At 30.3% G+C, this 26,337-nt stretch overlaps 1 protein-coding gene across 1 annotated transcript in view; it reads right to left on the bottom strand.

Moving 5' to 3' along the window:
- The window catches only part of LOC145292177 (uncharacterized), a 239,008-nt gene extending 215,186 nt beyond the window's left edge, over positions 1 to 23,822 (bottom strand). Inside the window, exon 1 of the mRNA XM_080138449.1 lies at positions 23,174 to 23,822. Coding sequence (XP_079994575.1) covers positions 23,174 to 23,348 — 175 coding nt within the window. The 5' untranslated portion in view covers positions 23,349 to 23,822. The remainder of the gene's footprint in view (positions 1 to 23,173) is intronic.
- Positions 23,823 to 26,337: the final 2,515 nt, after the last annotated feature.

Below are 26,337 nucleotides of genomic sequence, written 5' to 3'. Positions count from 1 at the left end.
TTTTTGTTGAAATAGGAAAGAAAAGTACAAAACCAGTAAATTCTAAAGGAATGCGAAAGTAAAAACTTCTACTCCGTTCAGGTTCAGCATTTCCTTTTTGGCTTAAGCAAATATTGATGGCACGGAGTAAAGCACAGAAGCTAAAAAGCAAAGTCTAGAATGTGTAAGAAGATAAAATCTGGGGAAATAGGTGAAAGGAGATAAGGTGGGGGGAGGGGGAGGCTGATAATTGAGCGCCTTCCTATATCACAGCTGTCTCTGCTGGCTTAGCAAAGGATCTTTCTTTTCCTTTTTCGCCAACATCCTCCCAAATATTTGCTGTGTGTCATTTCCTTTAGCCCTTCATTTATGGCTGCAATGGAACTTATCAAAACACTTATTTTCCCCAAACCAGCACATTTCTCTCTCTCTCTCTCTCTCTCTCTCTCTCTCTCTCTCTCTCTCTCTCTCTCTCTCTCTCTCTCTCTCTCTCTCTCTGAAGGTTTTTGCAGAGCTTTGCAATTTATTTCATGAGTGGAACCAGACGGCTTTCAGCAAGACAGCACATTCTTAGATTCTCTGATAGAACAAACTGTTGAGCTTCCAATAATTTTTAGATGTTCTCATATGTAATAATCGCTTTTATTATCCCACACATGCAAAAAATACAGGATAAAAAAAAAATTATAAACCTGATTAGTAAGAAAAGAATAGAATAAATCCACATCGCGATTGATAAAGAATTATAACTTTATAAGCATCGTTTTAACACTCTTGCTGCAATATTTCGACTTCTTTTAAACATAGCAACATTTTTTTTTATTAATATTTATCTATTACTATTACTAATAGACGGTAGTTGAAAACATCATCTCAGAAGCAAACAATAGAATGTTCTTCAATAGAATAATCAGTGTAATATTAGTTCCGATCAGACCGTGAATTAAAAAAGTAAGTATTTTTATAGACAAATATGGAGAACTGCTTGAGATATATTATTACAAGAAATAGAACTGTAATGAGGCATTTTAATTTAATCAAAGTAACTTGCAAATCAGCTAGTAATAACTATGCCACTATCTTTTTTAATAATCTGACAATTTTGCATGTAAGTAATAAGATTTGATAGAAACATGTTTCACGTCTATTTTTGCAATTTTTTCATGGTGGTAAGAAAATGGAATGAATCAGCAAGAACTGCGATTGGTGGGATTTGGTTAATTATAAATTATAAGGAATAAAGGATTAGAATTCAAAGTTAAATAAAACTTTATTACATTATTAACTCAATACAGTGAAAAGAAGAAATAAAAAAATAATGGTCTAACGAAGTTTTTCTTTCTCCTTTTTTCCTTATTGATTTAAAGATGTTATAAAGTTTTATATAACTTTGAATTATTATCCTTTATGTCTTATATTAATTGCCCCACTTATTCGTGTAAAGCTTTGTTAAGAGAGTAAACCTTAGCATCCTGAGTTATTTCCCTTTGGTTTGAGAACTCTCCCCTTAAGGAGTCGTGTTTCCTTCTTACAAGTGTTAAGCTTCTTCAAATAAAGGCAATGATAACCCGTCTCCGAGTTGTGGACCTTCCTTTTACTAATATCGACCGCCATGTACATTTAACATGTCCTATTTAACAAGCTTTTAGTATCTGTATAGTTTTTTTTTTGTATAAAGATTATATATTTTAAAATCTTTTTCAATTTTATTTATTATTTATCTATTATTGTACAAAAGCTGAGTGATTCAACGTTTGATTCTCTATATTTTCTTCCTACATGTTTTAATCGCAAAAAAATACATATTAAAATATTCTTTAGTTTTAGGATTGAGGTATTGAAAAAATTCATTTTAATTGTTCCACTTGCACACAGTTTTTAATTAACTCATCAAGTAACTCATTTCTAAATAAGGTCCTGTTTATCACTCTGATTTTCTACAATGTCTACCACTCTCGCTTCTGTCATCCTCTACAACCCCATGTACCCTATTTTTCTCTCATTCTCTCCGTTTATTAAAAATCAAAGGTAATGAAACAAACTATAAAACAAAAACTAAAATAATACATTATAAACTAAAATGAATACTAGTACAAATAGCAATACAATTTAATCCATAATTAGCTGGATATGAATGAATGAATTAATTAATTAATAATGTTACAGAAAATCAGATCAAATGAATATAGCACCATAGATCTAAATGGGTGAATTAAGGTTGAAAAATAGTGTTTTTTTTTTAGTTTATTTATATTCATAAACAAATTGCTATCGAGCTATCTTAGCCATCTTTGCAATCAAATATGGCTGAAGAAGATAGCCTAGTAAAGATTTATTTATGAATATAAATAAACTAAAAAAAAAGTACACATACAATACTATTTTTCAACCATTCCCGCTTTGAAACCTATGGTACCATGTTAATATGATCTGATCTTCTGTAACATTTTTAATAAAATATAAATATTATTCTATTATTTTTAAATAATTCAATACTCTCTTGGATGTCTTTCTACCAAGCAAAACCAAGAAGGAGCTATATATATATATATATATATATATATATATATATATATATATATATATATATATATATATATATATTATTTGTTTTTCATAAGCATAAATATGTCACTACACATTCATTAGCATTTTTCGGCCAGCCAATTACTAGAAACTAGAGACATCTTCAGGCGATATAGCTTATAAAAAAGTTTTGTCTGTAATGAAAATCGATCAGGTATTCAGCGTCACAAGAAATTATTATCAGGAGGTTGCGTTATATATTATTAAAACTAGAGATAAAAAATAAAATAAGTATATATATATATATATATATATATATATATGTATGTAAAGAGAGAGAGAGAGAGAGACAGACAGACAGACAGAGACACAGAGAGAGAGACTCATTTATAGATTTTGCCTTTTTTATATTTTTTAAGATGACTGGCTTTGCAAACTCACTTTTCCTGATTCAAACAAGCAAGCTCAATGAGTAAACCAATGGATCACATTTCTACAATATCTTTATACATTTATAGTTTGTAACGCCTCATCACATGCAATATGAAATGTGATACAATTTATGGTTTTTATTTTTCCTATAATTTATGATATTTACATTAAAATCGTTGATAATAAAGTTGCATTGTGTATATCTTAGTTTTTCTGTAACATTTTGTCAATAATACGAAAGGAAATTGTGAAATTAATTCCTACCCGAGTGTTAAATCTAATATTAGCCGATGCCTCTACGATAAAATACAACTCGTAGTTTTAAAAAACTTAGATCAGTTGCACATTTTAACAAATTTATTTATTTAATTGAAACAGGAATTTTTGTTTGTTTATAATTTTCAATGTATAATTAATATTGTGTGTGTGTGTGTGTGTGTGTGTGTGTGTGTGTGTGTGTGTGTGTGTGTGTGTGTGTGTGTGTGTGTGACCAAAACCTGACACCACACCAAAGCGAGGAGGATCAAGGAGGATGGAAAGACCGAGGAGAGAGAAAGCACTGGATGAGTGCAAAGAGGACTGTGACCTTGGGGAATCTTGTTGCCGCCCAAATTCCAGTAAAACCAATGGTTGCCACCAACAAGAAATCAATGATAAGCGGCTGCTACGATAACGCAAATTCATCTGCAATGGTTATCAAAAAAGGTGGAGAGTACTGGAAATCTGGGAAGACTTGTTATCACTCAGATTTCAGATAATACCACAAGTTGTTCTAAGAGAAATCTTTGATGATGGCCTGTGTGACTACTCCTATTGAATAATAAAATTAATAATAATAATAATAATAATAATAATAATGGTAATAATAATAATAATAGTAATAATAATGGTAATAATAATAATAATAATAATAATAATAATAATAATGGTAATAATAATAATAATAATAATAATAATAATAATAATAATGGTAATAATAATAATAATAATAATTTATAACGGTTTACATCACCAGCTTATTTTTTATATCTACATATTATTACAATTATTTTTTATATTCATTTATGTCACCAAATTAATTTTCAATAATATTAAAACAGTTCTTTATACTAAGAAGATGTTTTATTTTAAATATTTGTGAAAAAAAAGATAACAAACATTGAATATTTATGGATATTGCATAGCAAAATAAATACCGATTTTCAAAGAAAATTTTATCTATTTTTAATTCGACTTAAAATATATTCTCATTATTGGATATACAATGGCACTTTTCAAGTCAATCTGATAAAATATTTAAAACAATTTGAGCTATCGATTTACAGCTATCTATTTATCTATCTTTCTATATATATTTACTGGTTTGTTGTATCATGGCTCTTCAGTTTGGCTAGAAACGAACGAGTACTTAAACGTATGATTAGAAATGTGATTGTCTTATGAACAGTTGAAAAACGTTACCACTGTGTCATCATCAATCGCCAAGTTATGAGTAAATCGAGAAGGCTTTATTCACAATATCAGATTCCTAGATTGCTCTATTATTTTAAGAAGAGCAGGAAGTCGTCATTACAAGAAAGCTCAGCCCATTAAAATACATATTTCTGTCTTTTTTCTTTCAAAAATGTAAATGGAATTTTGAACTCAAAGAAAAAAATGCCCAACCCTCCCTGCAAAAAAAAAAAAAAAAAAATAAGCGAAATAAATAAATCAAGAAATGGAGATGAGGCTTCATAATTTGTGCATACATAACTTTTATACTGTTCACGTGGACTGTTAATCACAAAGGATTCCAAAAAAATAGAAATAAGATAATATATAATGCCGTTCGGTACGGACCCAGCAATGGAAGACCAAATAAGAACACAAAATTCGATTTATACGATCATAAAATCCAACGTTGATCACCTTTTGAAGCCTTTGGCATAGTGGGTAGAGACGTTCAGTTTCTATGGATCCAACTGAGCATTGTCTGAAAATAGTGGTTTCAAGCAAGCCAGAGGATTAGTTAGTTAAAACATGGTGAGTGAACAACAACTATGGAAGGCAGTAATTACTGAGGATACAGTTAAGAGACCCAGCATTTCTATTACGTCACACCTGAAGAAAGCCAGATGAGTTTGCCAAAACATGGTGAAACAACAACAGTTATGAAATTGAGGATAACAGTCCACAAAAATAATGAATACACAAATTATGACGTCTCATCTCAAAGGATTCCAAAAATAAAACAATGATATATAATATAATAATATAATATATATAATATAATATATATAATAATATAATATATATAATATAATAATATAATATAATATATATAATATATAATATAATATAATAATATACAATTATATATAATAAGTCATTAACTGTTGTGAAGTGAAAAATTAGAACTGGTTAGTTGCTAGTCAAGCTTTTTTACTTAACTTTTCTTGTCTCTTACACTTATGCTAATAAGGCAAGTTTATTTGCCAGTATTACTACATAAACAAAATGGGTTTCTCAGTTTCACGATATACGAGATAAAAATAAAGGTGGACGCATCATTCAAGTTGATAGGATCATAAACAAATAACTGATTTAATAGAAAGAGAAGGTTCTCATTTCAAGATTAAGTATTTCATTTTAAAAGTAATTACCATCAAGACATTTTCTTTCTCCTTTTTCCTCCCTACTTAATTCAATGCAAGTCTCACTTTTTATTGACAAAGAGAAGCTCTTACATGTAGATGTATCAAGTTGAAACCTTTACATCCAGCTGTGTCAAACTAAGCCGTTTACATCCAGATGTATCAAGTTAAAACTTTTACATCCAGCTGTGTCAAGCCAAACCGTTTACATCCAGATGTATCAAGTTAAAACTTTTACATCCAGCTGTGTCAAGTTGAAATATGTTCAACAAAAGTGTTCCTCATTACTATGATCAAAGTTGTTATTGCTAAAAAAAAAAAAACAACCTTTTTGTTTCAATTTCATACAAGTCGTAAGTGAAGACACACTTTCCTATTTTGAGCCAGATTAGATCAAAGTTCATCTTTTTCACAACTACAATCATTATTATAGAAATCTTTTTATTTATTAATATGTATCAATTTTCCTGAGTTCTTATAATTCTAGAATGCTCTATTACTGTAAATCACTTATAAATTTGCTGATAGATTGCTCTATTTTCACTTAAACATTAACTCCGAAGCTCAAATCAATTAAATAATATTATTATAATGGATCAATGGCATGGTTAAAGTTGCCTTTTTTCCTAATATGTATAATCTCAGATCTATAATGATAAGGCGGTCAAACATTCGTGGATTTAGTCAAGTGGTCACCCATATAAAAGGCATGGCTCAAACGTTTACGTCTTCTTTTCACCCTTTTCGGCCTGACCATCAAAATGGCAACATATTTGCTAAATCCTTTGATTTTTTTAGTTTAATCTTTGAAACCACAAGATGGCATGTGGTCAATCTCCTCACTAAACTGACCATTTCCGTCGGTATGTTCCTACAGATCTTGGTGAGTTCGTTTCTCTCGTTTCAAAATCATACATTAGAAACTAAGAAATGTGTGCATCATTTGGCATATTACTTTTCAGCACAAAATAAATCCTTATATTTTTATAAGTAAAGTCTTTACTTATTGTTTTTCTTATTTTCTTTTATGTGTAAGAAAATGATAATTTTATAACCACTTATGAACAGTTGTTTTATGGTGAATGTTAAACGATCTTATTAATTTTTCTAGATTGTCAGAACAGTGCATGATGAATGTGTGTTTAATGCAATATGTTTTGAGTTGATAAAACTTGGTGGTGCCTCTCTCTTTTCAGATCATCCCATCTGACTATTTCTGAACAGTGTCAGCATAAGCAATTTTACCCACAACGTTTATATACTTATCATTAACATATGTTCTTCAGACACTTGCCAAAGATGCCACAAGGCAGGATAGAACCCATAACCGACTGATTAGAGTGCAATCATTCTAACCTCTCGACCACATTTAAAACAATCGGAGATTATAAATGGTTTTTCAAAAAGAAATAATATGTCATCCATCTTTATACAAAGCTTACATACTTTAAAATGTTTGACTATTTTTTTTATTAAATCTATTCTTTTATTTTTAAACGTTTACATATTTTTTTAGGCTACATTAATTTTTTACCACTGTAAAGTATCGTAATTTATTAGAAATCAAACATATTTAAAAATGGTAAAAATCAGAAACTGCTAATTAGACAAATATTGATGGGAGAAAACACCCATAAAAATGTATGCATATTTATAGCAGAAATTATTTCAAATTTATCTTCTTCTATCTATCTATCTATCTATCTATATTCCTATAAAAATTTTTTTTTGTGTATTGATATTCATATTAAAACCTTTATTTCTATTTATTTAAAAAGTAAATACAGCTTTGTTGCATATGGGTTGTGGAATTGCATTCACTAGCAAAAGATCTAGCTAATTTGCATATTCTTTTAAACATTCATTTTTATTAATTCCCTATTAGTTTTTTGGTTTTCTTATGGGATGATCATCTTTAGTTAACTATTATGTATAATTATATTCATGCAGATATTCTACATGATTTATACTTGCATAATATTTGCGTAAAAAGGTTATTGTAAACACAAAACTCTTTCCATACATATTTATGTATACGTATATATTTTTGTTTAAACACTTTTGCTTACTAAACTTCTCCTAGAGTTTTTGGTCTAAAGACATGAAACTTAATATATAGAGTATTCAAACTCATGCAAAACTTTATATTTGGGTTTTAGCCCGGGGGAAAATCGATACAAAAGTGTTAAAATTTAAAAAAATGAAATTTGCCAGGTGAAGGCCGAAGGCCGGCATTATGAATATGCATGCATAACGTAGTAGGTATTGGTTCATGTTTTAATTTTAAGCTTTGTAGCAAAGATGTCTTCATACCTCAGTCATTAACAGCAGAGGAAAAAAAATAAATCGTAAGCTAAACATTTTGGTTTCAATTCTCAGTGATGTCACACAAATCATTTTTTTTTTTAACATTTTTAAATAATTAGTATATATTGGGTCCCATATAATATAATAATGAATACGAAATCTGCATTAATCAAAATATCATATTTAAGTGTATTTTACGACCTGGCAATGCCGGGGGCCCTGCTATTAATTTCATAAAATACACGGTAGGTTGTCTATAATGCAATATAGATTACAATGTATTGGGAAATAAGTCATAATGAGATGCATGTGAGATTCCTCCCGGTGCACCACGATGGGTCCTCAACTAGAGTAGGCAATCAATCGATTTGGTTGTAAAAATGGGCGATTTCACCGAGTTCGATGACAATAAAAATATGGGTGTATGAAACATCCGTTGATTATCATTCAGTTCCAGGCAACGTCGTGTCACTATGCTAGTAAACTATAAATTCCAAATAACGAATATTTGAATAAATATGCATAGCAAGAAGATAATGTTAGCAATATTAATAGATATAATAATACAATAAATACTCATCTTATTATTCACAAATCATATGAACTTAAAAATAAATCCTTTTTGGTTCGCTGATAAAAAGGAGAGTTGACCTGTAAACTCACTCTCGTCCGTTCGTCTGTCCGCACTTTTCTCAATAACTACGCCTTGGAATTTTTTGAAATTTTGCACAAACATTAAACATGATACGAGTAAAAAAGTAATAGAACGGATTTTCCGGGAAAACTCCAGTTGCCCCCCTAGGGGTGACTTTCGGGTTAAAATGGCTAAAATTGACACTTTTGTGTTTATTAAAAAAAAAATTATGCCTTGGATTTTTATAAAACTTTCTGAAAAGTTGTAACTGATTTCTATATAATTTTGCTTGTCTATACTTTGCGATAACTCTTGGGTATGTCTCAGGGGCTCTTTTAGGGCTAATAAAAACACTCCATTTTTGGGACTATTTCACCATATTTGTCCATAATTTTCTGTGTATGTCTATTTAGCAGTTTTTCATGGTGCTGAACTTAAATTTGAATATGTTAAGGCCTTGGGGACTTTTGGGGCTAAATTTGGGAGGGGGGGGATGGACTTAGTTATTTCTTTTTTTGCATATTGCAAACCTCAAATTTACATATGTTAAGGCCTAAAACTGAACGGTTTGTTCATTTTCAGTAGGATTTGACTTCCCCTGGGGACTTTTGGGGCTAAATGGGGAGTAGGGGGGGTAGTGCTGAACTTAGTCATTTTTTTATGCCTCTTTCACTGTGCACTCACTAGGGGCCATGCATGCTTCACTTGTGCTTTTAGATAATCAGCTGTACTTATATAAAATATAGTTTGAAGTTTCTAGACATGCTTAGATCTGATGACCTCAGAGGAAGATTTAATTTGAACAGGACATTTCGTTAGCATTGTCATATTAGAAGAACAGATTAGGATTTGGGGAGGTAATTGATGTATAACAGTTGAGGTAACAGGGTCAATTGAAAGAAAAGGGGCCAAGGAAAATATAGTAGGAAGTGATATGGATATATCTAAAAATAAGGAAGATTAATAAAGACCTGACAAAATATAGGAAGTCAGTTTGTAAAAGCCGACCAATATATGCCAGCATGTAAAGTGAATAATAAACCGGATATGATGATGATGATATTATAATTAAATGTTCAATATAATGGAATGTTGTCTGATGAACTCATAGTGCTTGTGCCCCCTCAACGTACATACTCCTTACTAACCCAGCAAGCAGCATTCACTGTTTGAACCCCTAGATGCTGGAAAACCTACTACTCTAATAGTTTCTTTTTGTGAACTTTAAGACTTTGGAATTCCCTCCCTGTTTCCTGCTTCCCTAACTGTACTAACCTGTTGAAGCTTAAATGTAATGTGAACAGATATCTTGCTGCTCAACTCCCTATAGTCTCCTGTTAGATATGATCCCAAATAGTATCCCCCTTATGTCCTAAGTTTGGGATGAAAAAGTAAAAAAAATTTTAAATTCTGTTGGTCATTCTTGCCTGTTATCTGTGCTATGATATACCATCGCAAAAAGATGACTTAATTCATTAAAAGAGAGAGGTAGGAGGTGATTTGTTATGACATGATTTAAGGACTATTGATAAGAGAAATAGTGGAAGGAGAGGAGTGAGGAGTAAGAGAGGGGGGAAATGCAAGAGAGAAATGAAAGAGAGGAAAGAAAGAGAATTAGAGTGAGACGAGCGCATAAAGTCAAACAATTATTATTAAGAAAAAATATATAATTACTTGAAAATGGATGAAATCATAAATAGAATGAATTCTAGCATTTGGTAACCTTATAGACAAAGTGTCGTCCCAGGTCATAAGTAGTTTTAAGAGACAAGACTGTGCTACTTGTATTATTTCGATTCTTCTTCTCATCTTGAGTGTTATTTTCACAACATTTCGGTAAATGTAATCTCTGATCTTCTTCAGGGGTATCTTGTCGAACCGGGGAAGCTTTGACGGACTTGGGAATTTGCACGGATTTTAAAATGGAACCTTTTATTTAAGCCAGGCTCCTAATCTGTCAGCCATGAATAGGTAGAAGTCCTAAGTAATTTGCAATTGTATTTTAAGTGTGGAACCTTCAACTTCCAGAAGAGTGTAACTTACAACCGAATTTATTAAGTACTTTATTCACTACGCAATGGACAATTCTAGGATTGATTTCAGGAGCTTTAAACCTAGTTTGGTAATCCATGGTAATCCATGATAATCCAAATAATATGAATAATCAACACTACCCACAAAAATTCAGAAACATAAGGCAATAGTCTAATATATATATACCATGCTTATCATGCACAAAATTAACTTTTTGTTGGTAACATCGAGTGGGAATCACATCTGACGAGTTGATGAGAAAGAATTTTTTTATGAAAACATAAAACATAAAATTGCCATCCCATTAACGAAACGGCTGTAATGAAGAGATTCAAGATGAAATAAACAAGAGTTATATAAAAGAAAAATGTAATTGAATTTTGTACAGTTTATATATATATATAAATATATATATATATATATATATATATATATATATATATAACTACTTCATTTACTCACATAAATTTAATATACGAAAGCATAGATTTATGCATAAACTTTAAGTATTTACTTCAAAAGTGCTTAATGCGTAGGTAGAGCTAGTTAGTAATTTATAAAATATATATGGCGATTAAGCTACACTGAATATTCTGCATAAGCCTGACGAATCCTATAGTGGATGAAACGCAGAATATTCAGTGTAGCTTAATCGCCATATATATTTTATAAATTACTATATATATATATATATATATATATATATATATATATATAAATATATATATATATATATATATATATATATATATATATATATATATATATATATATATATATATATATATATATAAACCTGTTACAATATATTGTTGTTTTGGTTATTACGAAATAATAATATGAGAGGAGCCGCCGGGCTTTGCTTAAATATGCTTAAATATATTTTAATTTGTCCAGATTTCGTAAATATTATAGAATCATGATTTCAAAAGTAAAAACTAAAAAAGCTAAACTATAGCACTCAAAGCTGGTGACGTTACCATTCTACCAACCTGACACACATATAAACTGATTAAAAATTAAGAATTAAAAATTAACCAAGATGAATGTATGAAATGTATAACGATTTTTTTTCAATTTTGACCCATTTTTGACCCTTTTAAAACTATTTTAACCCGCTAAAGATCCATAAAAGAACGGCCTGTAAAAAATCCAATCATTTGAGAACACCTAGACCCGTTCTGTGACTTTTAACTTCGGAGGAGATAAAGTTAAAAAATATGGAGACAGATAGACCGACAAACAGACAAACATATAGCCGTTTATATATTATATATATATATATATATATATATATATATATATATATATATATATATATATATATATATATATGTTGAAAATATTGGAAATAGTATTCCAACGAAATAGAGATTAAAAAAGGAACAAACTAAATTATGTGTTCATCAACGTTTTGTCTTTATTGCAAGACTTCCTCTGGAAGAATATATATATATATATATATATATATATATATATATATATATATATATATATATATATATATATATAAAGTTATAATTCCTAACTGTTTGTTTGTTTGTCTGATGTTCATGAACTCCTGCTAGATCTTTGTAGATAGATTCTCATATAACCGAAACTAAATTGCTTTGTAATTGTGTTTGACAGTCATGAAAACGGAAATACAATATTTTACCTTATTTTATTAGATTTAAAATTTTTAAATTTTAGAAAAAAAAATATATCCATAGAAATGACAATAAAAGGTCCATGCTTTGTAGCAGAAGTTCAAAAGTATAACCCCTTGATCTCCAAGAAATTCAAGATGTGCCTCGAGGACATTAAAATCTACAACTTCATTTTAGTAATTATCCCTCTATTATCTATAATGATAATATCGTTTGATGTCACCTAAATAATTGAATATGTGAAATGTCAAAAATAAGAGTAAAAACAGGTGTTATGTGCTGGGAGCACAACATAACACAAATTTACCTATTACATCTCGGTTGATGTTGAGTCTTTCTGCTAGTTTTCCATAAGATGAACTCTAATATTTAAAAAAATCCTGTTCAAAAAGCAATTTCATGGAAAAGGAAAAATGTCCACCAGAAAAAAACAAAACATTACTTCTATTTTAGTTTTTATTGAAACTTTGCTGAAGTACAAATCTTCATCAGTTTTCTTACAGTTTCTTGAACATAAAAGCTAATCAAATGAGGCCAGTTTGCAAAACTCACAAGATAAATGACTACTGTGTTTGTTAAAATATATTTATTTTGATAATTTTTTTCCACTAAAAAATAAAACTGAATAATAAAATTTGAATATGAAGATCAAGCTTTTTCTAATTAAAATAAAGATAAAAGCATTATTATTCTTGCATATTGTACAAAATATAATGCTCTCCCTTACTATTACTTGGTCATAAAGTCACTTTACTACTTGGATTGAAAATTGATCAATGCGATGACTAGAAATATATTATTTCCTATATATGTTTTTTTAAACCAATAATTCGGGTACAGTGAGTCGTAATTGATAAGTAAAGCACTTTCAGAAATGAGAAGAACTAGTCAGGTATAGCATCTGACAGGGATATATTGCGATCTCTTCTCGTTTGATAAAGCCCTTTTGGGTTGAAACAAATCAATAATGAGATTAAACTACGTCTGTGTTGTGTTTTTCTTTTAACTTTCATGCATACTCTGCTATGCAATGGGCTCCCTCAAAAGATCTCCTAAAGAGATTGTGAAATTGTCCTATCCTTTAAGGATTAATATTTTCTCTCTCTCTCTCTCTCTCTCTCTCTCTCTCTCTCTCTCTCTCTCTCTCTCTCTCTCTCTATACATATATATATATATATATATATATGTGTGTGTGTGTGTGTCTGTCTGTCTGTGTCTCTGTGTGTGTTTATATATGTGTGTGTGCGTGCGCTCGCGCACGCGCGTGTGTGTTGAAAGTTGAGAGAAAGTATGAATATCTTATCATAAAATTATCTGAAACTAAAAACTAGGTATAAATCTGATGGATTTAGTTTTGTAATTAAATTATTTTTAACAAGTTTTTAAAAAAGTCTTGCTCTGTTTTATACTACAGCAGTTTTAATTTAAATACATATTCTATTAAAATAAATAAATAATACAAAAGAATTCAATATGCAATTATCAAATTTGCATTGAGAAGAAAAATGCACAATGTCTGTGAATTGTTCCATAATTTTATTAATAGAAAATAGTGTTAGAGTGCAATTAAAACTGGTGATTTGAAATTTTTGCAAGTTTTTTTTTTTAATAAATTGTGTACCCTGTTTTTCTTTTTACATAAAAATAGATAAAGCATTTTAATTGAAGAATCCTAAAATAATTTTAAACTAAATTGCTATACATTTTTCATGCATTTTTTTTATTAAGAATAAATAAATATTTCATAGACTTATAGAGAAACAAGACAAGTTTTGTTTTATATCTACATCATTTTACAAAAATAAAAATGAAGATAAAATGATAAAACTTACATCTAGAATCCTTATTACAATTTGATCAAAATTCATTACATGATTTTGATTTTAGAAAAATAAATTTAAGATATGACTTTTGTGGTAAAATAATATTTTACGTTGGCAGAAAAGTAATTTTAAATAAATAGAACATATTAAATATTCTTACAATATCTTTTTTCTTTCCTTGAAACAATGTTTTTTTTACTTGGTGAGCACATTAAATGAGCATAACTTATTTCTCAAGATATCTAAAGAAGGAAGAAGTAAAAGCTATTGAATATAAGTGTTTTATTTTGTTTATTAAACTAAATAAAATATAGATTTGACTTTTTTTTAATGACATGATATGATAGAACACTATTTATGAAAAACAGCCAAGACAATACTAAAAAAAAAAACATGTCACTATTTTTGAAAATCGGAAATCTGAAAAATGCTTGAGTCGTTTCTGAGATTTTCTTACAAAGATTGCTTACGAATCAGAAAGTGACGGCCCCTACCCAACCAACCCACGGAACTGTGCCTCTGACTTGACCCTAAGTAGCAGAAGCAGCCAGCTTTCATTACTGCTGAGTTTGCAAATTTGCTAAAAAAAATTCCACTGTAATCGGAGAATGGTTTAAACTATAACAGATGTCTGTCTTTTAAAAATGTTTCTGCTGATGTTTTCTGCAATTCTTTATGTAAAAAAGTTAAGTTAGCTATAGTGATATTACGAAAAAGATCTCATAAAAAAAGAAATGTTTAATGAATTAATGATATTTTCTCAAACTTCAGAAAATCATTAAGAATGGATAGAAAGCAAATCTTAGTTCAAAGTAAAGGCGTTATTTTAAATGTTGCACAATATAAAATGTATAAGAGTGAAACTGACATGAAAATATTGCAAAAAAAGAAACATTTTATTGAAGTATCAAATTTTACAGAACAATTAGTGTTAATTCTTACTTATCTTTAAGTTTAGCAAATAACATAGTAAGACAACAGGAACTCAATTATATATACACACAAATGATACTGATTATAATATAATACTGAAGTATCAAATTTTACTTATTGAAAAACAAACAATTAGTGATATGTCTTACATATTTTTAGATTTATGTTAATAAATAACATAGCCAAACAATTTTAATTCAATTTTATATGCATATAATTAGCATTTTTCCTAATTTAAATATAACTTCTCAATTTAAATGTGTCCCTAAGCTTTTATAAAATATTTTAAGTCTTTTGTTTTCTACATAAAATCGAGTTTCCAATTCCAGGAGACAAACTAAAAGATTACAAATAACTTTATTGAAACACGTGAAAAAGCGGGGATTATAATGAAGTAGTTATACGGGCATCTTCTGATAACTCAGCTTGCCGTGTCCGAATTCTGTTGGATCCATAGCAGCACTATCATTATGAATGTTGAGAACCTCCACGTGATCCCTTCTGTGATTCTAGGATTCTAAAGCAGAAACTAATGCCACCCGCAACAACAGGTTCAAGACAATTTAGCACGTTGATTCATATGAAAAGAGGTGTTGAAAATATGTACTCTGAAGCTCAGATTTGAATTTAGGTTGTAGAACTTAAATAAAATCATTATTTTGAATGTATGTCCCTAATTATTTTAATTGTACTTTTATACACGTTACGGCATAATCACGTTGAAACACTGATTCTCGTTTGATCACTGAATTGATTATGATTGACTATTTGGAAATATTAAGTACTATAGGTAAGAGGACAGTGAAATATCCCTGAAATATGCTGCACTGAAAATGTCTTTAACAAAAATTTCAGTAAAACCTTTAATTCACATATAGTGACGCCACAGAACAACCACCTGCTAAGCAGAAGTTCTGTACTTAATAATTTCTGGAGTGAATATGTAATTCGTTTTACCCTTTTGTGCTCATTATTCTGTATAGTTTAATCAAAAATCAAATAATTTCATTCTTAATAACTGATTAAATGTACATATGATGCTATATATCATATCAATTTCAGATTAGATCTCAAACTGTGAGGATGGGGATCATTTCATAAAGTCAACTTCACAGACTATTTTCTAAACGCAACATCTACATCGTGCTAATATATATATATATCATTATATATATATATATATATATATATATATATATATATATATATATATATATTATTCCTGATTAAGTTACTCAGAAAATATACATTAAATTGAAAAGAGATGACCGTACAAGAAAAAATGTTTGTCTATGAATATTTATGAGGCATATTCAGAAAATTTTATTTTTGATTGGAATTCTGAATAAATTAGTAGTTATTCTTACTCCGAAAACGACTTTGAATGATAATAACTAACTATGGATTTAATAGAATTTGGCTCATGCATCGTACACTGAACATCATTGAACAACCTGTTCACCTTTACTCCATCCTGAAAATGTTTTTTTTTTACTATTTATTTACCATTTTATTTGTTTAGCTTATTTCCTAACTTTTTCAACTGAACATGATCTCTTCGGTAACCATTCTGTGTATGATGCAAAACTGTATCTAATGGTGAGGCTCAAATTTAGGGACTTTAAGAGTAGAGATACACTGATCAAAATGTAGAGAATGAAAAATAATTTCTCTGTCTATGAACGAACGTGATTCAGATAAAATTTTGGACACTTTACTTTAGAATAGAAAACTGTATTAATGAACTATGAATATACTTTTAGCATTATTCCTAGGACAATTCTGAATAATAGTACCTATCAGGTTCCCATCTATGGATTAAACAGAATTTGACCAGGAGATGACACACGGAATAGCTTTGAGCAAATGGTTCATCTCTATTGCACCCTTAAAACCTTCCTTTCAAGATTTTTTTTTACATTTTTTCTCTGCCTAGCCTAATATGCAACATTATATCTCCTCCCTCAACTGTCCTGGGTATGACGTTACCACTAGTTCTAGGTCCACTCTAATCGTGAGTAGTAGTGCTATGTCTGAGCCTATCTATGTGTTAAGTAGAAACATTTGTTAAGAATTTTTGTATACACATACAACACAAATCAAACCATAGAAAAAAAAGTATGGTTTCTGGATAAAATCATCCAATAATTATTGACATATTGTAAAGTCTAAACAATCTATCATTCCTGAATATGTCAAGTATGTTCTGTTGTCTTTTGATTACACAAAAGAATACCTACACACACTCCGTCTTGTAAAAGATATTATCTATGTCAAAAAAATTGTGTTCCTTTTGTTTTATTTTGTGGGGTCCTTCTAACCTAATAAATCCTTAACTTTTTATTATTCAAATAAAAAATGATAAATTAAATTATTGGGTGATACGCTTTATAAATAAGGCAAGACATTATTTACGCACACAGCATCTTATAAAAAATATTAGATATGTTATCAGCTTGCACACCCATTAAAAAATTAGACTTTCCCATTGCCAAATATGAAAAATGCAAATAATTGAAACTTAACTTAAAGATGAAAAATTTCTGATTTTATCCAATTTAAAATGAATTCTTCCAAAATCGACTTCTGTCGTCCTGTCAGGTTCACTAGTTTACTTTAGAAGTTTAATGTAATTTTAATATATGCCTTATTGTTACTCTTTTATAATAAAATTAAAAACTGTTATTCGTTTTATGTAGTTGAAGAATATTTAGCTGATGCTGCATTTTAATGGTAAGAAAAAAAGAGACTATTTTGAAAATATTTTAATTGTTATAACCTTCAATAAATAATAATAATAATAATAATAATAATAATAATAATAATAATAATAATAATAATAATAATAATAATAATAATAATAATAATAATAATAAACCAGAAATATCCCTTGCGTTAATTTAGAAAATATTTAGCTGCAATTAACATTTTTTAATATAAGGATTGGAAATTTTATTTTGTATAAGTGATTTAAGTAGTTATTGAACTAAAATTTCATGGAGCAAAATAGTTTTGTAAATATTTTTTCATCAAGAAACAGATTTCAATACCAAATCGGGGATTTTATTGAACTAAGGTTCGTTTTAATAAGTACACCTAGCCATAAAATGACCATGAAGAAAAGTGAACATTTTTTTGCCTGTTTTATTAAAAGTTCATTAGTTCTTAGCATTATTTATATCATGATTATTCAAACAAATTTTTTGCTTGTCTGAGCAGAGATGCATTGGTAGAAGGGAGGAACAAATATAGAGAAGGGGATTAAATATCGGGTGGTTGCAGTAGGAGTCACACAGTTGAGGTGGGAGTAGTTCTTAAAGAAAGTTTTTTAAAAAAATGAGAAAAAGGAAGTGAAGAGGAAGGTTAGCAAAAGAGTTCTACATATTTTAAAGAAAGAAAGAGAGAGAGAGAGAGAGAGAGAGGGATGGAGATTGGAGGGATGAAGAAAGACAAGGAAGCTGGCTACTTGCATCCAGCCATAACATAAAATTCAGCAGTTACTAAATGAAATGCTGTGTCAGCAAATCTAAGACAGAGCAGTCAGCAAAGGGACTTCCAGAAGTTTAAGTGTGTGGTGGTGGTGGTAGGGTGATGAGAGAAAGAGTGGGTAGGGTCTTCTTTGAGAAATGGGTGGGCTTATAACACAGTGTAACTTTGCAGGATCATGATGATGATAGCGGTTGTGATGATGATGACGATAATGCTAATGACAACGATGATGACGATGATTAGAACGGTTACAGCTAGGATCATGATGATGATGATAATGATTTTGATGATTATGATGATTATGAACATTTGTAGAAGCGAAAAACAATTAAAAAGAAAAGGAAAAATCTACCCCTAACTTCCCTTAAACATTATAAAATCAAATGCTAACCTCAGCATAATTACACACATACTTGAATATACACATATATACAACCATACACATAATACAGATCTATCTACATTAATACGTGTGTGTATATATATACATACATATATATATATATATATATATATATATATATATATATATATATATATATATATATATATATATAGTGGAAATGGTAATTAATAAAAACTGAAGAAAGTGCTCAATACTGTTGTAGAGCACATATGCGTTTTATTTTTTATTACCGTATCTTTCTGTTAAGTTACATTATTGTTTCAGCTACCCGGCCGTTTTTTTGGCCGTCTGTAGCTTCCTCAGACTTTTACAGAAATGTTCGTTATTATGGGATTTCTGTAAAAGTCTGAGGAAGCTACAGATGGTAAAAAAAACGGCCGGGTAGCTGAAACAATAATGTAACTTAACAGAAAGATACGGTAATAAAAAACAAAACGTATATATATATATATATATATATATATATATATATATATATATATATATATATATATATGTATATATATGAATATATATATATAGAGAGAGAGATAGATAGATAGATAGATACACACACATATATACATGTATAAATGTAGGTGTACACACGTAGATATACATGCATACACGTGTATACATAGACATATATCGATGTATACAATCATATATACATATATATATATATACTCATAAATATGCATACATACACAGCTGCATATGTCTACACATGCATGCACATATACATACACAGATATGTACAAATATATATGTGTGCATACACAGACATATACACACACATATATATGAATATATATTCGTACATATATAGATATACATATATACACACATATAGATACACATATATTTCTATTTATATATATATATATATATATATATATATATATATATATATATATACATACACACATACATATATATACCTACATATTTAAACACATATATTTATCTATCCACATATACAGATACAAATATCTACATACAAATGAAAAAATACGCACATATATACTAGCAAATTTGTTAATATTTTTTTTACAATAAATATTGCCTTTAATGGAAATCCGTGCTATATATATATATATATATATATATATATATATATATATATATATATATATATATATATATTAATGATTTGGGGGACGATTCCAATATTTTGCCCGATGCCAATACACTTACCGATTCCGATTCTTTATAAATCTGTAAATGTTTAACAATAGAGTTGTTATTTATTCCAGATGACCGTAAAAATACCTTTTTTTTTTTACACGGTGGTCACCACTTATCAAGGCCCGGAAGCCACTCAGGGATAAGGGTTATTGCAAGTACAGTACGTTAATGTGGAGATTTAATTAAGTGTTTACTTAAGGGGGCGGTTCATCAGGAATTTGTTTACGTTGGACTTGAAGACATCCAGGTTGTAGTCAGGTGGGAAGCAGGCAGACGGAACAGAGTTCCACAGGCGTGCACTTCTAAGAAAGAAACCTCTATACTATATGCATATATTTTCGCACACATGTGGGGTAGGGTGATCTATAGACTTCAGTTTTACTGGTAGCATATAATCAATAAATATTTATCATTTTATCATTACTACCAGCAGGGGAAGATATTTCTTTAAACAAAATCAAATAAAGAAATCAATTAAAAAAGTCGTTTTTTAACATCGGAAAATAGGCACAATTTTTTTCCACTTCAATACCTCCAAAAAGTTCCGATTTTTCTGATTCCCAATTCCGATTTTGGATAATCGTCCCAACACTAATAAAACACACACACACCCACACACACACACACACACACACACACACACACACACACACACACACATATATATATAATGAATGAATGACAAAAATCTATACTGATTCATTCATTCATTGTATGCTCTGTAATTACATTGAGCTTCTTAAATAAGGATTGGTATGTATAAAAACGGAATATAAGTGAATAAAAAATATTTCCACAGAAATATATATATATATATATATATATATATATATATATATATATATGTGTGTGTGTGTGTGTGTGTATTTATATATATATATATAGAGAGAGAGAGATTTAACAGCAAACATATTTTATGCAATGAAACTATTTTTATTTAGCATTAAAATCGTGACGATTTCTACCTTACAAGTTGTTTTCGTTAAAATTTTAAATGTAAGATTTTCCCTATCTCCACACCTACTCATGGCGCCTGTGTTAGACACAAGGTCGGATTTTCTTATGTAGGAAATTCTCTCTCCAAAAGAGACCGTCTTGATCTGAACAAAAATATATATTGTCTCAGTCGGGAAGGATTTATCTTTCACTGACCGAATACAGAAAAGATGACGTGTAATATCAAAACAGAGACTACGCTTTGTTCCAAATCAAAAGGCCAAGGAGTTTAGTAGTACCAAATCTATTTAAACTTTATTTGCTCTTGTTTAAAAATTACAACAACACCAACAACAATTACAATTATAATAATAATAAGGACCCCATAATGACATCAGCACTGGTTGATACCATGCAAAACTATTGTGAAGGATCAGAGAGGATGAAAAGTCCGAGGAGATAAAGCACTCAACTTGGTGAAGATTAGTGCAACTCCAAACACCAGAGAACAATGGATATATGGTAAACGGCTGTTGCGATAACGCAAGATGATTGTTTTTTTTTGTTTTTTTAACTCACCTTCAACCCAAATAAGGCATATTACCACTTGTACGTAAGGGGCTACTAATTGGGACCATGCCTAAGAAAGATTAACAAGATGTTGGTTTACGTTACATTTGACCTTCTGCATATCAGTACAGTCAGGGACACAGGTAGCAGGGAGAAAATTCCAAAATCTAGCTGTTTAAGGGAAGAAGTTATTAGCTTTCTGGCATTTAGGGATCTCAATAGTGAAGGGGTGTGATTTTGTTGCTAAGTGGGTTTATTGGTGATTTACATTGGTTATTGAACAGTGTGGAAAGTGTTGGAAATTTAGGAAGACATGCTGTCATTCAGATTCCAGAGGAACACCACTGGTTCTTGCTAATGAGTAATCATTGATACTGACTTATTAATTAATCATACACATAATGAAATTAAGATATAAAATGCTCAATTGCACGGTAGTTTTCTAAATTTAGTTCTAATTTTATCATTTTAATCAACAGGTTGTTTCGTTTAAAAATACTGTAATTTAACGTTTAATTTGTAAAGAAAATCTTGGTTCATTTAAAGTCTTAAAGTGTAAATAAAATGTAATTATAAAATTAAACAAGTTACACAATTTTAAACGTTTTTTTTCTTAAAAAAGGTTTACTTGTAAGTTAAAAGCTTATTTAATTTATGAGTGATGAAATGTTAAGAAATAGCAAACATGTATATTTTTTCTATACTTTTAATGAAATCATAGGTAAATGTTTTAAATTATTAACTAATGTAAATGAAATCATTGATCGTAACATTTTTGAAAAAATATCATTCAAAAGTATTTTTAGATTAGAAAAAAAATTAATTCAAAAAATATTTTCAGATTATCATGTGAAGTGACTGAATAATAACAGTGATTGGATGTTAAATTAAAAAAAAGCAACCGTGAATAAGAAAAAAAATGAGTAAATGCAAACGGTATAATTTTTAAAAATGGTGAGTTAGTGGCAATAGTTGAAGAATTTGCATTATTCAAAAATATTTGTTCAAATTTACAAAAAATCTCTAACAAAAAAAAAAAAAATGATGCGAACATTATTGAACATGAAGTCATTACATTTGTGGAGTTTTTATCTGAAATAATTTTTTAAAAAGTAATGATATGTTAAGTGAAACAGCTAGTGTGAATTGTAAAGAAAATAACATAAGACAACCAAATATTTGTCTAATTGTGAAAAATCATAATATACTGAGTTAGTGGGGGATACTCGAAAAGATGACATGCTTAACAATTGTTAGTGGACACACCCACATGAATTCAATCAAGCAGAAAGTTAAACCCACCCACAATTGATGATAGAATCAGAGAAATAAACAAAATAATTGGACATAATACTTTTTTTGTGTACATTAATTATGCATTAAATCTTTCAATATAAAGTATACAATGAAAACAGAATCTCAATAAAAAAATGAAAGATAGAAATCAAAAATATAATTAGAATAATAATTATAAACGGTTTAACAAATTAAACAGAGCATAAATATGTATTACCCCTCCCCCTCCCTACCAGGTTGTCAAAGGTTATTGATAGTGACCTGTGCCAGAAACATGTTTCTGAAAGATTAATGAGGGTTATTTTTGAGGGGAGATGTTTGAAAATCAAAGGTGCCAAATGCTAAAAAAGATTTCTTACCTGGTGGTAGTGGCACATTGGCGCTGTATGATCCTGAAGAAAACAGAACCACCAAGAGCAGTAGTTCCAGAACACATGAATAAGGTTTATTAAACCATCTCCAAATATTAGTATTTTGTCCACGCTTATGCCCTGGAACTCGGCAATCCAATGCAAAAAAGTAAAACTTCCCCATAATTATTTCCAATATAAGTCAATCCATATATCCCAAAATTGCCGGTCTTTGTTCCTACTCCATGCTAGGAACAGAAAAAGGTTACCGGCCTGCTGAGACTATGGAGTACTCCTCGGCCACTACTTCTCGTTTCAATAGCCTGCACCTATGGCAAGATGTACTTGCAAAGGAACAAGCTACCTTAGGAACTGTGGAAGTAATGAAGTTATGGTGGGACAGACTAAACAGGATTGGCTGTCAGGGGAGGACCTACGCCACCTGATAGGGTGATGTAGTAACCAATATTAGTAGGCTAGAAAGCAGTCCCACATCAACGCAGGGCATGAAGAGTTTTGTAGAAAAAGGCCTGTGCACAATTAGGCAAAGGCAGATGTTTTAGAGGAAGGAAATTGCATGGTGGGTCCCTGATTTTTACAAAAGCAAAGCAAAGCAAAGCAGTCTTTGACAGATTTTGGTTGATTATTGTGAAAGTATGGGTGGGAGGGGGATGGTGGGGGAGGGCATAAAATGGTGGAGAAGGAGGAGTAAAACGGCAGCCAAGACGGAACAGTGGGAGGGAGAGAGGTGGTACTAAATTAGAGAGTAATGGATGGGTGGGTGGGTGAAGAGGCTTGGTTAAGATGCTAGCAAGAAGTCCTCCCTTTTTCGAAACTTGTTCAACCCTCTTTTCTTATGGTCAGCCTCCTCCTCGTTCTGTTGACTTTCTCTCTTGCTTCCTCCACCCTGTGGAACATCTTTTTCATCCGTTCCCGCTAGCCCAACCCACTCACTTTTCATGTGTGTCACCATGTTAACACACACACACACACACACACACACACACACACACACACACACACACACACACACACACACAACTATGAGCTCTGATATGACGTATGAAGCGCCATACATTTATAAACATATTATTACATAATCACACAATACACAATACATACACATACAAAACGTGATATATGCAGATTTTGATGGTTTAAAATTGATACAGACACCAAAGTGAATGGTGCAGCACTGGAATCTTTATGGCAGTCTATTCCAGTCATGGTTTCCTGTCATCAGACCAGACAGACTTACTTCCTAAGGATAGATAAATGTCAAAAAAAAAAAATCTTAATAGAAAAAAAAAATAGTTGAAGTATCCTTCACAACTAGTAAGAAACATTTCTTAAAAAAGATTTAAAAAAAAATTTTTTTACAGACAAAACTTTACAATGAATTGTTTTTTTACTCTTAATCACCCTAAAACCAGGCACATTGCAATTTGGATGTATAAGATGCTAATATTTGAAACCATTATTATAGGGAACCATGATTATAGGGAAATATGCAAGAAGATGAGTGAGATCTCTGTTTATATTACATTTAAATTTCAGTAAAACCAGGGAACTAGGAAGCAGAGAGGCAATTCCAAAGTCTAGCAGTCTGAGAAAAGAAGCTATTAGAATAGAAGGCTTTCCAGCATCTAGTGACCTCTACAGTGAAAGGGTGGGATTTTGTTGCTTGTCGAGGGTATGTACGTCGAGAGGATAAAATTTCAATGAGTTTATTAGAACGCATTCTATTCAAATACTTGTAAAACCGACACAGGGATGCAACATTGTAGTGATGAGACAGGGGTTGGAGTTTGGTTGACAGTGCAGGACCTAATACATTGTAGACTCTTCTTTGGACCCTGTTTAATAGGAAAAGACTAGTAGTGGATGCATCAGACCAGATATGGCAACACTACTCCATGCATGAGTGAATGGTGGCTTTGTAAAGGAACAGAATACTCTCAGGTGTGAATAATTTTCTAGCACAGTAGAGGGAGCCCACATTCTTTGCAAGAGATTTGCATTATACAAATGAATGTTTGTATCTGTTAATCTGTATACGACTTTTTACTCACTTAGCGATGAAACTTACGATGTGTGACAGACTGAAAGGCTAACAGAGTGATCGAGAGGCCTTCTTGTAGAGACGCAGCAAAAACTCGTCATCCTACAAGCACTGTAAATAATTATCTTTTTTTCCTGTGTGTACTAAGAAGAAGAAAAAGTGAACCTTACATTTAATTTCAGCAGCTGGCTAACTCTCGCTTCTTTTTTGTCCTTTAGTTCTCAAATTCCATGAGTGATGTTTCTGACAAAGGAGAGAGAATCGTTGTTTTCTAGGTCACCTTACATCAAAGGACTTCATGCCTTATCTGGAGGGATTTCCATTAAAAAAAATAATACCTAAAACTAAACAGAACTTCTATGAGCAAATTTTATTTTCAATAACTACACATATGTGAACACAATTCCATGGGACTGTCTCCCAGCTGACTATAACATGTTGTTTTCAAGTCTAATGTTAACAAATTGTGCTATTCTTTTAAATAACAAAATTCTGCTAAGTTTCAACCATCATCTCAAGGTGTTGCCTGACTGTCCATCTGACACAAATTTATTAACTTTTATCCTTGAGTAAATTTTTGGCCTTGATAAGTAATGACCCATGAATATAAAAAAGAAGCATGTGGACACATCTAGAATGATATTTCAAATTGAAACAAAACAAATGAAAATGCTATTTCAAATTTGCATGGGACAGATAGTCTGATTGACAGAGCCTCTTCTAAAAATGCTTGGACACATTTTATTTTAATCCACATACTAATTATTAAAATGGTATTTTTAAATTTCAATGTGACAGACCAATGAACAGACAGACGAACTCGCTGACCAATGGACAAAGTTTAATTATAGAGACGTTGTAATAAGATGCACTAATTCAAATTGCATATTTAATGACCTTTATTTTTTACTTATGGGGGTTCGTCACCGATTATTAAAGCCCAGGGGCCACTCGAGTATCTGGTTTAATAAGTGTTAGGTAGATGGTGAGACAGCACCATGATGATCAGTAATGGTGGAACTTGGGTAGAGTCTAATTGGATAAACTATATATATATACTTATTTACATTAGACTTGAAAACGATCATGTTATAGTCAGCTGGGAAGCAGC

The sequence above is a fragment of the Euprymna scolopes genome, chromosome 13 (genome assembly GCF_053919585.1).
Source record: "Euprymna scolopes isolate OS-2025 chromosome 13, ASM5391958v1, whole genome shotgun sequence".
NCBI classification, from domain to species: Eukaryota; Metazoa; Mollusca; class Cephalopoda; order Sepiida; family Sepiolidae; genus Euprymna; species Euprymna scolopes.
This window is presented reverse-complemented; position numbering and strand designations above follow the sequence as displayed.